This window comes from Malaclemys terrapin, chromosome 5, assembly GCF_027887155.1.
Source record: "Malaclemys terrapin pileata isolate rMalTer1 chromosome 5, rMalTer1.hap1, whole genome shotgun sequence".
Lineage (NCBI taxonomy): Eukaryota > Metazoa > Chordata > Testudines > Emydidae > Malaclemys > Malaclemys terrapin.
In genome coordinates this window covers 5,080,748-5,096,853 of record NC_071509.1, presented here as the reverse complement: position 1 = coordinate 5,096,853, position 16,106 = coordinate 5,080,748, and the positions used below count along the sequence as shown (strand labels likewise).

General features: G+C 44.8%; 1 protein-coding gene across 1 annotated transcript in view; it reads left to right on the top strand.

The window, feature by feature from the left end:
• Nucleotides 1-856: 856 nt before the first annotated feature.
• The window catches only part of EXOC6B (exocyst complex component 6B), a 442,705-nt gene continuing 427,455 nt past the window's right edge, over nt 857-16,106 (top strand). Inside the window, exon 1 of the mRNA XM_054029651.1 lies at nt 857-1,032. Within this exon, the coding sequence (XP_053885626.1) occupies nt 920-1,032 (113 nt within the window). The 5' untranslated portion in view covers nt 857-919. The remainder of the gene's footprint in view (nt 1,033-16,106) is intronic.

The following is a 16,106-nucleotide window of genomic DNA, read 5'->3' as shown; positions in this document are numbered from 1 at the left end:
CAGGGAGGGGCGCTGGGGGCGGGTCTGACGGGGGTGGGGGTCCCCCAGGGAGGGGCGCTGGGGCAGGTCTGACGGGGTGGGGGTCCCCCAGGGAGGGGCGCTGGGGGCGGGTCTGACGGGGGTGGGGGTCCCCCAGTAGTGAGGGGTCTGGGGGCAGGTCTGACGGGGTGGGGGTCCCCCAGTGAGGGGCGCTGGGGCAGGTCTGACGGGCGTGGGGGTCCCCCAGTGAGGGGCGCTGGGGCGGGTCTGACGGGGGTGGGGGTCCCCCAGGGAGGGGCGCTGGGGGCGGGTCTGACGGGGGTGGGGGTCCCCCAGGGAGGGGCGCTGGGGCAGGTCTGACGGGGTGGGGGTCCCCCAGTAGTGAGGGGCGCTGGGGGCAGGTCTGACGGGGTGGGGGTCCCCCAGTGAGGGGCGCTGGGGCAGGTCTGACGGGCGTGGGGGTCCCCCAGTGAGGGGCGCTGGGGCGGGTCTGACGGGGGTGGGGGTCCCCCAGGGAGGGGCGCTGGGGCGGGTCTGACGGGGGTGGGGGTCCCCCAGGGAGGGGCGCTGGGGGCGGGTCTGACGGGGGTGGGGGTCCCCCAGGGAGGGGCGCTGGGGGCGGGTCTGACGGGGGTGGGGGTCCCCCAGGGAGGGGCGCTGGGGCGGGTCTGACGGGGGTGGGGGTCCCCCAGTGAGGGGCGCTGGGGCGGGTCTGACGGGGGTGGGGGTCCCCCAGGGAGGGGCGCTGGGAGTCTCTCTCTGGGCCCAGGCTACACCCCTTTCCCCAGGACTACATTTCCCGGCATGCCGGCGCGGCGGGAGGCGGAGACGCGGCGCGGCAGGGGGCGCGGCCGGCGAGCCAGGGGCTGGGCTGAGGCCGAGCGGCTCCGGCGCTGGGGGGTGGACGGGGCTCGCTGCGTCCCAGCCGGGCCCGGAGCCCATGGAGCGGGGGAAGATGGCGGAGCTGGAGAGCCTGGAGACGGCGGCGGAGCACGAGCGGATCCTGCGGGAGATCGAGAGCACGGACACGGCCTGCATCGGCCCCACGCTCAGGTACAGCCGGGCCCGGGGAAGGGCCCCCCGCCACAGCCTGAGCAGGGAACCCCCCAGCCCCCCGCCACAGCCTGAGCAGGGAACCCCCCGGCCCCCCGCCACAGCCTGAGCAGGGAACCCCCCGGCCCCCCCCGTCACTCCCCCCCCGAGCAGGGAACCCCCAGCCCCCCCGTCACTCCCCCCCCGAGCAGGGAACCCCCAGCCCCCCTGTCACTCCCCCCCTGAGCAGGGAACCCCCAGCCCCCCCGTCACTCCCCCCCCGAGCAGGGAACCCCCCAGACTCTAAACAGGGAGTCCTCAGCCCCACTCAATCTAGAGACTCCTGGCTCCCCTAAGTTGGGAACCCCCAGTTCCCTCATCACTTCCCCTGAAGTAGGGAGACCCCCCCAACTCCTTGTTCAGACACTGAGAGCCCTCTAACCCCACCAAACTGGGTTATCCCTCCAAATTGCCACTCTGTGTCCTTGCTGATAGACCCTCTAAACCCCCAAATTAAACAAAGAAAGACTCTCTTGGTGCTTTGCGACTATACCAGATCCCTAAAAGACGGGGGCTTCCCCATGTCCCCTTAACTAGGTATACACCGTGATACTCCACCTGTTCTGACTGAATGACAGTTTCATGGCATAAGCTGCCAGGCAGACAGTCATTGTCATCCTCCCCTGCCCCAGCTGCTGTCCTGAGCCCAAACAGCTGCTGCCCCCTGAATCTCTGCACTCATTTCTTCCTGCTTTACGAAGGGTCCTTCTCTCTTCTCCAAATGCTGCTTTAAAACCATCTCCTGCCAGGAATTCTCCTACTTTGTTCTCCTCCCTCTCCACACGTTTGATTTTTCGAAACTGTTGTCCTGTGCCTTGTCTCTTTCTGTTTGTGAAGTGCTGTGTACATTTATGGCACTGGGGAAAATGATCGTGGTTAATAACTCAGCAGGAAGGCAAGTGAAGGGATTTGAGGAAGGAGTGTGGGGTAACATAGTTGGAGCAGCTTATGGGAAGACTATTTTTTTTTGGAAGCAATGTTTTGAATAGACTTGGAGGGTTGAGGTGAGATGTGGGAGGTGACCAAGGTACAGGCCAGGGTTCTAATTGTTGTGCTGGAGAGGGAAGAATGGATTTTAGACAGGGACGTGAAAAACGGGATCAGCAAGACCTTGAATTTGGGGGATGGTGGAGCAAAAGATGATACTAAGGGTGATAGGGAGGGTTGGGGCTGTAAGGTACTAGTATTGCCTGGGACTGGCTTTCTTCAAGCCTTCTGTATTTGGGAACTGGTGCCCCCTTTATAGTGAATTTTGGGCAGAGCATTGATGGTAGGGCGCTATAAGTGTCTAATAATTAGACACCCTCTTGAAAATTAGTTTACTAACCTCCCACTCTGAATCTCTGTTTTATAACTATGAAAAACCTGTCCTTGGTTGTGTGCATTTAAATGTTTTCTGCAGAAGTCACCTCTGGGCTGGAGAGGAGTATGAAATCCTCTTGTTCCGTCCCACACCCTCCCTCTCCATTATACCCAGATACCATCCTCACGTCATAGTTCTGGCAGGAGCTGAAGCATTTCTCATCAGGCCAGGGGTGAGATGCATCAAGAAGCTGAAGATAAAACGTTGTAATCTGAAACTGTGGCCCGTTCCCCAGGGCCTTGCCTGTAGTTGTTTAGACTCGTAATTTGGCTTCACTATGATCTGATTGTTTTCTTCTTCTTCTAGGCTTTTTTTTTTTTTTTTTGGTCCTGTCTTGCTTTAAGGGGCTGTCAATGTGAAAGAATGTTCCATATTCTACTGATTATTTTTAAACTCGCACTTCTGGGTCTGATTTCCTCAACCTCTCTAAGGAGTGTTTGTATAGAGTGTTTGTTCTTTGGTAACTGTAGCAAACTGTCACATTAGGTGTGGGGATGCCTGTTTGACAATATGTACATACAGGGAGAATGTGCAGATTTCATTGCAAACCCCAGACTCTGTCTGAATGTTATTTTCCTAACCATTGTTTTAGGGATTTTTATTTTTATCTGTTTCACAAAAAGTATGACTAATTGCAAAGCCACGGGGTATGGGCACAGTTACCATCCTGATGATGATATAGGTTAATGCTTCTGTTTGGTTAGTGGCTCCTTTGTTCCCTTATTAAACATCCTCTTTTGGTGGTTCTTGCGGTACTTTTCAACTGGAAAAACTCTTTGCCTATTCTGTGAAGCTGCTGATTTTTTCTCTCTGTCCCAGGGATGTAAATGAAAGAGGTTGCATGGCTGTTAATGCTATCGTTTCTGCTTTTCGTTCACTCTCTGTGGTAGTTTATGAAGTTCTGGAGTCAGTGTTTCATGCTTTTGTTTTTCCTTTGTGATGCAGTTTACGATTTCTCAGCAGTGATTTCTGCTGCATTGTTAATCTGGAAGACATGATATTTGTCCATGTAGTCCAGAAGGAATCACCTGATTGTTATGTGTGGTTTTATAATGTTTAGATACATAAATTATACCCACTTGGAATCTGTTTCAGCTATCCAGACTGCGTATTATTCACAACCCTGGCCTGATGGGACCCAGTTTTATATATAAAAGTAAACTACTTTTATTTTTACCCTCCCCCCAAAACAAACAGCTATACAGTCCACTATACCCAGATTCCTCATGTTAAAGGGTAGAAGTGTTGTTTTAAAAATGTTTCCTTTAAAAAAAAAATTATTTCCTCATGTTACCAAAAACTGAGATTAAAACTGATATTTCTAAAACTCTCCTTTGACTTTTCACTATTTTTCTTTTTTCAGTTTCATTCTCCTTTTGAAATGAAAACAGTATTCAGTTTCACCTTTGTTTTGTAGTCAGGTTTTGGTTTTTGTGCACTAACTGTGGAGCTTAGAATTGCAATGGTAAAGGGGGATATTTAAATCCAAACAGAACTGTTTTCTTAAAAAAAGGCAAACATTTATGTTAATATCAGGTTTATGTAAAACCTTCTCACTTTTACAAAACCATAACTTCTGGAGTTAATCTACCTGCCTGGTTCCCTTCAAATGAGCAAATGTCTATAAATTTTCTGACTGATAACAATGGTCTTTGAATATGGTCACAGGATCTGTGTCTGCATTTGTGTACTGGCAGGAAACTCTTGTTTTGTGATATTATAAGATTACAATTTGGTCAGCTCTTGATTCATTTTTGAAATCTTCTTTTAAATATTCTCCTAGCAGAAGTAGGGACGTAACTGTAACCTTATAGGGATAGACCATGTGATGTTATTGAAAGGACATGCTGAAGACTGATCTGGTTTATTAATACAAAAAAAAAAAAAGTCAAAATACTTAAGAGCCATCTATCCAGGTTTTTCATATTGTGGAAAAATTACAGCAGTAGGTTTTAAGTCTCCTATTCTTGGCATGTTCAGCCGAGATCAAATGAGGTTTCAGACCTCATATGTCTTCAGACTTTTATACAATGGATCTATGTATCTGTCTGAGGGGTGGGGGAGCTCAGGATTCTGCTACCATCAACTGTATAAACATGTTTCAGAGTAGCAGTATAAACATGGTTGTTACAGGAGTGATTCTAGAATGGCTTTTCTAATTTGAATGGGGAGGGACTTGTTTTTATTTTACTGAGCGGTGTTATTAATGACAAGCATGAACACTCCCAGTTCCAAAGAGCTTTCAGTCTACACTAGACAGACACAGAGTAGACATGCTGTGTGCCAGAGAAGTAGATGTAACTTTTTTTTTTTTAAATGACTCACTACTTGTGGGCATCATGGAAGAAGTGAGTCTTCAGGAGACAGGCTAGGCTCCCTTTGAGGAATAGCAGTTTCATAACATTATGCGTGCACTCACACAATCTCTGCCCATGGTATAGGGAAATGGCGCTGGAATCCTGCTAGCAACGTGGGCTTGTCTGTACACAGTTTTTGCCTTGCTTAGCTATGCTAGTTTCTATTTCAACATAGTTAAAAGGGGTAAAATCTCCTAGTGTGGATGCTATTAGAATAGTATAAAAGTGCTTCCCTGGAATAAACATCACTGATATAATGCTTCATATCCCTATAATTGTGTCCACACTGGGGTGTTGCACCACTTTAATCAGTTTCTACGTTGATTATATTTGTAATAAAGACTGTATGTAGACCAGCTCCAGTTGTATTTAAATTGTCATTGCTATGGAGTTCTGATTCCTGTGCGGACAGTGTCGTTCATTTAAGTCACGTATTTTCATGGGGGGGGGGGAAAGAGGAGTCCTTGTGGCACCTTAGAGACTAACAAATTTATTTGGGCATAAGCTTTCGTGGGCTAGACCCCACTTCATCAGATGCAGAAGTAAAAAATACAGGAGCAGGTATAAATACATGAAAGGATGGGGGTTGCTTTACCAAGTGTTAGGTCAGTCTAATGAGATAAATCAATTAACAGCAGGATACCAAGGGAGAAAAAATAACTTTTGAAGTGGTAAGAGAGTGGCCCATTGCAGACAGTTGACCAGAAGGTGTGAGTAACAGTAGGGAGAAATTAGTATTGGGGAAATTAAGTTTAGGTTTTGTAATGACCCAACCACTCCCAGTCTTTATTCAGGCCTAATCTGATGGTATCTGTTATACCAATAAAATAAAAACCAGCAGGATCTTATTAAGAGGGATACGGCAGAGATGCCACATTTATTGTAAATATAATGATAAAGCAAAAGATAAAAGTAAACAACGTTGTTTGACTACTTATTCCTATCATTACTTATTACACACACACACACACACACACACACACACACACACACATATATATATAGATTTATTCACACAATCATTCATTCAAGTTCTGTATAGGTGTTATAGTTACCAGCCTAGAAGTTGCTCATGCCAAGTTACTGGCCAGGTATCTTGGTCATGAGGATGGAGTCGAATCTGTGTCAGATGCTCCTGGAGGTTGGCAGCAGAGCCAGAGACTCAGTCATCAGTCTTGAGAGTCCATTCTTATAGGAATTAATTCCTATGTTAGTCTATGGGAGCTGTTTTATCCTGCTGTTGCTGACTCAATCAGCAGATGGCACATTTCTGGACACATTCCTGGGCACATTTCTGGTGGCTCCAAACTGTCCAAAGTTTGTGTTTCTCATCCTTCCAGGTGATGGAGTGGATCCCAGTTTACCCTCTGGGAGTTTTCTGGTCATCCACTTGACACATTTTTTCGGCCGATGGATACTCCCTTTCTAGGCTGGCACCTTCCTAACCATTTATGTACATCAAGCAATCATCAGCATACATTCCATACCTTAACCGTATTTTAATTTACTGTCTCCACCACTTTCAGGGTGTGAGCTAATTCATTTGAGACTCCCGGCCCTTTAATCACAGAGGGTGGGGGTCTGTCCTAGGAGCCGTTGAATGAAGTGAAAGTCACTTAACGGCTTATAGCAGGGGTCGGCAACCTACGGCACGCATGCCAAACACGGCCCGTGAGCCGATTCTGAGTGGCACACTGCCTGCCCGGTGAGAGGCGGAGGGGCCGGAAAGCACCACGCTGGGGGAAGAAGGGGGGGGGAAGCTTGGCTGCCGCAGGACCAAGCTTCTGCCTCCCTGCCCCACTCAGCCTCCCCGCCCACTGCTCTCCCCTGCGGGGGCAGGAGGCAGAAGCTTGGTCCTGTGGCAGCCAAGCTCCCCCCTCCCCCGTTTCTTCCCACAACATGGTGCATTCCAGCCCCTCCTCCTCCTTCTCCCCCCTCTCCCTGCCGGTGATGGCCCTTGCGAGGGGGAGCAGAGCAGAGCCGAGCGGCAGCGTGCTCCCTGCTCCGTAGAGGAGGCAGAGAGCGGTAGGGACGGGGCGTTGGAGAAGGGAGTGGAACAGGGCATATCCCTCCCAGCCCCCTGCCATGAGCCGCTCAGGGCAGGGGGCTGGGAGCACCCCCATGAGCTGAGCACCCCAGCCTTCTGCCCTGCACCCCCCACACCTCTGCCCTGAACCCCCCCACACCCTCCCAGCCTTCTGCCCTGACCTCCTCCCAACACCCAGCCTTCTGCCCTGACCTCCTCCCAACACTGAGCCCTCTGCCCTGACCTCCTCCCAACACCCAGCCTTCTGCCCTGCACCTCCACACCCCCCCAGCCCTCTGCCCTTACCCCTGAACCCCCCACACCCAGCCTTCTGCCCTGCACCCCCCACACCCCAGCCCTCTGCCCTGACCTCGAGTTGCCCCGCTCAGCCCGCTGCAGGCCTAGGTGAACAGAACCCCAGGCTGGCAGTGGGCTGAGCAGGCTGGCGGTGTAAAATCAGCATTTTAATTAATTTTAAAGGAAGCTTCTTAAACATTTTGAAAACCTTGTTTACTTTACATACAACAATAGTTTAGTTATATAATATAGACTTATAGAGAGAGACCTTCTAAAAATTGTTAACATGTATTACCGGCACGCGAAACCTTAAATTTAAGTCAATAAATGAAGACTCGGCACACCACTTCTGAAAGGTTGCCTACCCCTGTCTTATAGTGTTTGTTTACATTGTATCAATTACTTCAAGAACAAAGTCAATTAACTTGTTTGTAAGTTTTACATAGTAATAAAGTATCTTTCACAGGATAGATATAATCAATGATTTCTACAGACAGTAGCTTACAAGTTTTAATAGAAGACCCAAGAGATTTTTGTTCTTGGTGAAACTGTTGGATTTTAAAGTGTGGGGGACAAATTATGAGGGGGTCACTGTCACTTGGGGGAATCACTGTTAGTACCTTCTTTAATATCCCTACATCTAATTTGCAAATTAATTCCAGTTCTGCAGCTTCACGTTGGAGACTGTTTTTGAAGGTTTTTTTTGTTGAAGAATTGCCACTTTGAGGTCTGTTATTGAGTGACCAGAGAGGTTGAAGTGTTCTCCTACTGGGTTTTGAATGTTATGATTCCTGATGTCAGATTTGTGTCCATTTATTCTTTTGCGTAGAGACTGTCCGGTTTGGCCAATGTACATGGCAGAGGGGCATTGCTGGCACATGATGGCATATATCACATTGGTAGATGTGCAGGTGAACTAGCCCCGGATGGTGTGGCTCCTTCTGTAAATAAAACTCCTTTGGGAGGACTAGGTGGTTGCTGACTCACTTCTGTTTAACAAATGAAGTGCGTACGCTGTGGATAGTCTCATACAGGTCTAATGTGCCTCTACTTCAGCATATCTGTACTGAGCATTATAGAAAAACCAAAGATAAGAGTTCCTGAAGTACATTTACTAGTGTCTTATCCAGTTTAGTTTAAACATGGGGTTTCCCCAGTTCCCTTTGGGGAAACTATTTCCTGGCCTAATATGTCCCTTGCTGTCAGAACAGTTGAAGTATTTACTTTTAAGAGACTCTTTTCAGGTGCTTTAGAACTATCAAGTTATACAATAGCTATTATCATAACCATGCTATCTTACTGTTAACTTGGCCTCCCTCTCCTGGGCTATTGTTTGTTACATTAACTTGTCATGTCTTGTTTCAAATTAGATTATAAACTCTTTGGAGCAGGAATCTGGTTAGGACCTTTGAATGCCGCTTTCATATAAATAATGAACGTCAGGATGTCTTTCCTGCTTTTCAGTGCAAACGCTTCCTTTACTAATGATATCCAGTCACTCCTAGTTATAGTCCATTGTACCACCCTAAATGGTTCCTCTCCTTCCCTTTGTGTTTACATTATTTAGTTATTTGTAGATAATTTTCCTGTCTCTCCTATCCATCCAGATTTTTATACCATCATTGTGGTATCTAGTCAGCCTCGAGGAAGAATAATGCCTTCCTGCCCATAAATCATCTCCACCTAAGTTCTAGCACTTCGGTTTTTCAGTCTTCCCCATAATCAATTCATTGATCATGTTTGTTGTTCTTCACTGAACTCCCTCCAGTTTGTCTAGCTTCCTGGTGATGTGGTGAAGGTAATATTCTGTGTGAAATCACACTAGAATTGTATAGAGGACAGTTTTGTGACTGGATGTCTCTGCATGACTGTATCACACCCTTTTAAAAAAAAAAAAAAAAAAAAAAAGTTGCAAGCTCATATCTAAATTTCTGGATCTTTCAGCATTACTCCTTTCCAAATGTCTCCTCCCAATAAATGTATGTGATGTATCATTTTTTTGCATAGATATATTAACTTACATTTTTATTGCTGGATTGCTTTCTGCCTCTTTTAAAAAATTTTTTTCGCATCGTTTGTATTATTTCTCTGCCCCTCACTAGCATTTGCACCTCCTTCCAATTTATCATTATGTGTATTTCCTTTATTGTATGGTTTACTTGCTTGTCTAGATTCCTAATAAATGACTTATGGATCCATAGAGTTTAAAGCCAGAAATGACCCTTAGATCATCTAGTCTAACCTTCTGTTACAACACGGGCCATTAAATTTCATGAATTTACCCCTGTAATGAGCCCAGTAACTTGTCTGGCTAAAACACATCTTCCAGAAAGGAACCCAGTCTTGATTTGAAGACATCAAGAGATAGAGGGAGAATCCTTCACTTCCCTTAGTAGTTTGTTCTAATGCTTAATCGTCCTCACTGTTGAAAATTTGTGCCTTATTTCTGATTTGAATTTGTCAGGCTTCAACTTCTAGCCATTGTTTCTTGTTCCGCCTTTTGCCACTAGATTAAAGTGCCCTTTAATACCTGGTATTTTCTCCATGTGAAGGTACTTTGACACTGGAATCAAGTCTCCTCTCAATCTTCTTTTTGCTAAATTAAACAGATTGCGCTCTTAAGTCTCTTGCCCTGTAAGGCATTTTCTCCAGACCTCAGATCATTTTTGCGGCTCTCTTCTGCATCCTCTCCAATTTTTCAACATCCTTTAAAAAGGGTGGACACCAGAGTTGTATGCAGGTGTCACCAATGCAATATATACAGAGGTAAACTCCTATTCCCTACTACTCCTGTTTACGTATCCAAGGATTGCCTTAGCACTTTTTGTCACGACATGGCATTGGGAGTTTGAGTTACTTGTCCACTCTGACCCCCAATCCTTTTCAGAGTCACTGCTTTCCAGAATACTGTCCCCCATTCTGTAGGTCTGGCTTGCGTTACTTGTTCCAAGATATGTAACTTTGCATTTGGCTGTATTAAAATGCGTTTTGTGTGAATGGGCCCAGCTTCAGATTGGTCTGTAAGGCTGCCCAGTCCTCCTCATTATTTACCACTAAGCCAATCTTTGTGTCTTCTGTAAATGTTATCAGCAGGGATTTTTTTTTTATTTATTTCCAAGTCACTGATGAAAATGTTAAATAGCGTCAAGCCTAATATTGATCCCCCGCGGAACCCCACCAAAGAGAGACCCTTTTTTGATGATACTTCCCCATTGCCAACTACTTTTTGAGATCTGTCAGTTAACCGCTTCTTAATCCATTTAATATGTTCTTTATTGATATTATGTAGTGCTAATTTTTTCATCAAATGTCATGCAGTACTAAGTCAAATGCCTTATAAAAGTCTAAGTATATGACATCTATGTGGTTACCTTTATCAGCCAAACTTCCATTTCATCAGAGAATGAAATCATGTTTAACAAGACTTTTTTTTTTCTGTAACCATGTTGACTGGCATTGCTTATATTCCTATCCTTTAATTCTTTATCAATTGAATCCCATATTAGCGTGTCCATTATTTTGCCTGGGATTGATTTTTGCATAACCTAGAGTTTTCTGGGATTATTCCATGTATCATTTTTGCACAACGATAACACTCTTACCATCTTCTGCAATTTACGCGGTATTCCAAGATTTATTAAAAAATTAATATCCAGCGGTCCAGAGATCTACTCAGCCAACTCTTTTATAACTCTTGCATACAAGTTAATGGCCTGCTGATCTAAAAATGTTTATCTCTAGTAGACACTTTCTAACATCTTCTTTAGGTACTAATAGACTGTAAATTACTTCATCAAGATCTAAGTACACCATCCTGCTTCTTTTCAAATACAGAAGAGAAATTTATTAATGCTTTGGCCTTTTCTGCCTTATTATTACTAACAACTTTACCATCTCCATCTAGTAACAGGTGTATACCATTGCTAGGATTACTTTTTGTTCCTATTATACTTAACACACATCTCCTTCCCAATCCCCAGTGGATTTTTTTCCTTTTTAGCTTCCCTTATCAATTAGAATTGGTCCTAAAAGAAGTGGTTAACCTTCCCCTTCCCACCAAACATCTTTTCTTAAGTCAGTACATTGTTCTACATCATTTCCTAATTTTAAGCCTTCCTGAGTGTTTCTCTTATGAACTGGAATAACTTTTCAAGCCAGGGTTTTGAGAGGCACTGTATCAAATAAAATCCAAACATATTACATCTATCTCAGTCCTTTCATCCGTTATATTTGTACTTCTATCAAAAAAAGTAATGAAGTTTGTCTTACAAAATTTGTTGTTTATAAAAGTGCTGTAAAACATCAAAATTCTTCATTGAACTCCTCTCTGTGATAATGCCTGCAAAATACTCTTGGATGGGCAGGCTGCCGGTGTGCAATAATTGTACTTATCAAGCTACTTCATAATCACTTCATTCTTGTGCTCCTCCGTCGTCTCTCATAGACTTTAAGGTCAGAAGAGACCATTGAGATCATCTAGTCTGACCTCCTGCCCATCGCAGGCCATAGAACCGTACCCACCCACTCCTGAAATAGACCCCTAACCTCTGGCTGAATTACTGAAGTCCTCAAATCATGGTTTAAGGACTTCAAGTTATAGAGAATTCACCATTTACACTCTTTGTAGACTTAGACTGTAAGTTCTTCAGGTGCAAGGACTATCTTTTTGTTTGTCTGCATGACGCTTAGCACAGTGGGGCCTGATTCCTGAAGGGTGCTACTGCAATAAAAGAATAATAGATGTCCAAGATCCTGATTCTCTGCTTGGCCACTACCAGTGGCCTGGGAGGGGAGGTTTTCTACTTTGTGTTTTTGTGTCTTTGAGCCAGGTGTTTAGTCCAAAAATGCCACTGCTCTTTGGCGTCTCAGTTTTAGGGTGCCCAACTTGAGACCTCTTGGCCCTGATTTTTCACAAGTTCTGAGCACCAACAACCCAAGTCAGTGGGAGCTGTGAGTGCTCAGTGCTTCTGGAAATCAGGCCCTAGGTATCTTGGGTTGGGTGCTCAGAAATGGAGGAACCCCAAATAGGAGGACAAAAATGTTGGCTGTCTGCCTCAGTCTATAAAATGGAGATATCTCTAGTGCAGGAATTTTTTGAGCACTGGTTAATGGCTTCTGCTGTTATGACTCTCTGGAATCTGTATCACCATGAGCCCAGCATTGGGGCTGCTTAGATCTGTGCCAGCTGGTTATGGTTCCTAAAGGTCCATTCTCTAGCTCAGCATTGCAGTGCACTCTGATCTTACTGTCTCTCTGTACTGACATGTTCTCTGCACCCAGGGCTCAGCTGGGAAGGGTGAGTGGGGCAGCTACGTCTACTCTGCTCTGCACCAGCTGAGGAAAACCCCCTCTCCCTGCACTGCCTGAGCAGTGCAAAGGGGCCTGAAGGCAGCCAAGAATGTGGCCTATTGTTTGTCAAATGCTTTGAAGACGAATGCTGTGTAGATTTATTATTACCGTCTGCGTGTTTCAAATTTGTATCTCTGTGTAATAAGCCTTTTTACCTCTTTTTTTTCCCCACCCTTAGGAATAATATTTCTCATGTGACATTCTGAGCTGGCTGATTCAGTCCCATATCTTATGAATTACTGTACAAAAATGCAAACGGCCTCTAGAGGAATGTGTCATGAAGATATAGGCCTGACCGATTAGATGCTAACTTCTTCTTCTGTTCACTGAGCTCGCTCAGGAAGCTTGTTTAGGAAGTTGCTACTAGAAGCTGAATAGGATTCTTTGGAGCATCTTCAGTGCACCTCAGCCCCTCCCAGATGGGAGAACATAATGCAGTGAGAATGAAACTGCGCCAGTAGATGTGCCCTGTTCGTATGCCCGTAATTATCTTTTAAAAGACGGCTTAAAGCATTATTGCCTGAATTATGTTAATATTCCACATCATCAGCCTGATGCTGTCCAGCTCAAAGCTCCCTAGCAGGGAAAACATCAACAATTACATTAATTCTGGTACCTGTTACTTTCCTTCTGTCTATGGGGGAAATTTAAACACACTATTAAGGAACTGACTGCTCAGGTTTAATCTGACACTTACAGCTTCTGTGACTTGCGACTAAGATGTACTTTTTTCAGTTATATGTTTACCTTTCCTTTTATAATATTAAGCCCTGATCCTGTAAGCCAGTGTCCTGGGGCCACTGCGGGGCTGTGAGCAGGCTTCAGGGGGTCTGCCAAGCAGGTCCAGCATTAGACTTGCTGGGGCCCAGGTCAGAAAGCCGAAGCCACACTGCCTGGGGCTGAAGCTGAAGCCTGAGCAACTTAGCTTCACAGGGCTCTCTGTGGTGTGGGGCCCAGGGCCGGCTCCAGGCACCAGCCAACAGGAAGGGGCGACGTGTCCGGGTCTTTGGCGGCAATTCGACGGCGGGTCCCTCAGTCCCTGAATTGACGCTGAAGAATGAAGCGGCGGTGGTTGAGCCGATCGCGGCTCCTCTTCTTCCCCCCCCCCTCCACTTGGGGCAGCAAAAACGCTGGAGCCGGCCCTGGTGGGGCCCCGGGCAATTGCCCTGGTTGCTACCTCTTCACGCTGGCTTTTATTCGCAGAAAAACAGTTTTTATGGCACAGATGGGCCATGGAATTTTTATAGTATGTTGGGGGGTGGGGGGAGATCAGAAAGAAAAAGGTTGAGAACCCCTGCTATGAGCAGCTCCATCTTGGTAAACCCTTACAGTCTGCACGGAGTAGTTTGCAGGGAAGCGACCTTAGTTTATTTATAGAGAGTATTAACTTCCTCATCAATCTCGTGGAAAATCACTTCCTTTCTAGAATTAAATTCACTTGCAAAAGTTATCAACTCGCTATCTGCTCCTATTTGGTGAGGCCTGAAAGTCTGTCTGGGCCATTCTAGGAGAGTGTTTTCTCCCCCCAGCAACTCACTGGATTTCTTTATTTTCACTTTTATGTTAGCCTCTCGATGAGTCTTGTTGCTTAGTATGAAATAAGTGGTGGCAGTATTACAAGCTAGCACTACTTTCAGGGATGCACTCCTATTGCAGAACCGAAGGGCATAAGCAGGGTGGATAAAAATCAATTATATATTTTTTTATTTAAATCAGATTTTTTTGATAAAAATGCTTTTTGAGGAAAAAAACATCTTAAATATAGTTTTAATTAAGATACATTCTGGCTCAAAGATATCTCATCATGGAATAGGGATTATAAATTCTAGTATGAGACAATATATTCGTGTAATGTTTAAGAAAAGTTTTGTAAATGAGTTCCAATAGTTCATGGATTAGGGACCCAATCTTATGGGTTTCAGGGGCTTCTCTATAGATTATTTAGGTTAATCTTTCTATCTACCCAATCGACTCAGTGCTCAGTCTAGAAGATACCATCAGAGATGCTTAGTTTTGCAGTTCTCAAACCGTGGATTTGTGTCTCCTGAGGTAACATGCTTGTTAACATTTATTTAAAAAACATATTTGCTAATATATAGAGGTGAGAAATAACAGACCTCAACTCTATTGTCCCTCTGCAAATTTGTGTACACAGAGTCAATCCCTTACCTCTCTCTAAAAGTGCAAAGTTTCAAAAAATTCAATGAATAGAAGATGGGGGGGGGTGTGTGTGGAATAGATCTGCACAAGGAGAAGAAGTCTGGAGGTAATTGTGAGAAGTGAAGGACATATGCTTGTGGGTTTTTTTTTTTTTTAAGAATATTATATGTTTGCTGTTGAAGAAAAAAATCCAGAATACTTAATGTTGTTGTTTTAGTTAAATAAAACAATTTAAATGTCTGTCTGGTGATGTTCTCCTAATACATCAACAGGTTAATCCTTTTCTTGTCATGAATTGGAGATAGTTCACCTCCCAATGACTTCATAAATATCTGCTTCAATTACCTTTGGTAAATGAAATAACCAAACAATCATTCATTTTCTGATATAGCTGTAAAACTAATCTAAAAAGTTTTCAAAATAAATCACTTTAAAAATGTATAGTGTGTACCTTCTAAAAATGAAATCTGTATCTATCTCTGAGTTGTGAAGAATATGTATTAAGGTTATAATAACCAACAAGAATGCATTTCTATGTAGAAAACCATGATTAAATTGAGTCTTCTTGACTAGTGATTTGAATCAAATCCACCCTGGGCATAACTACAGAGCAGGCTGTTGTCCCTCTTTTCTCCTGGATGTCCAGGGAAGGTCTGGGTGAGCTGAGAGTTTTGGGGTGGGAATTGTGTCAGAAGGTCTATGGGGGTTATTTTTTGGTGATCACTGTTTTTCATGGACTGATGTTTATACTGATGTTTGAGTTATTAGATTATTCTGATTCATAATCATATAAATTAAACACAGGACTGGGAGCTAATAGTGCTGGGTTTTAGTCCTGGCTCAGCCACTGACTTGCTGGGTGACCGTGGGCAAGTCATGACACCTGCCTGTGCCTCAACTTCCTTATCTATAAAATGTTGATGATAGCACTTACCTTTCCAAAGGGTCATTGTGAGGAGATGAAGGGTGCTAAGTATTATTATTCAGCTTTGATTTGGGTTTTTTTGTGACTGCTTGAGGAGAGGAGAAGGGGGTGAGTCTTCTTAGTACTGTTGCTGTAGCAGGCACATCTGTTTATGGTTCGCTGGGGAGTATTGCTTTAAGAAGTTACTGTACCGTATCAGCTGAGAATAAGGAGATGCTTAACCAGAGACACTTTCCTGTTCTCATTTCAGGGCATAAGGAACATCTTACCTAATTTGTCATCTTCCACTTTTCTTCAGACAATCTGGATGTGCCATAAGCCCTTTGGACACTCATCTTTAAGTGTCAAAATTGGCTTTGGTTTTTCAAATCAGTCCATTGGTGACCAACTCTCCTGACCTAGGTCAGGATGACTTCTTAGAAGGCTATTCCTTTGTAGAACTCACCTGTAGGGGCATTTTCTTTGTCACCAACTAGCAGTGACCTCTAGTACCACACTTTTGGTTGGGAGGGGTGGAGATGGATCCAAAACTATGCTTGTGCTCTCTTCCGGATGTGC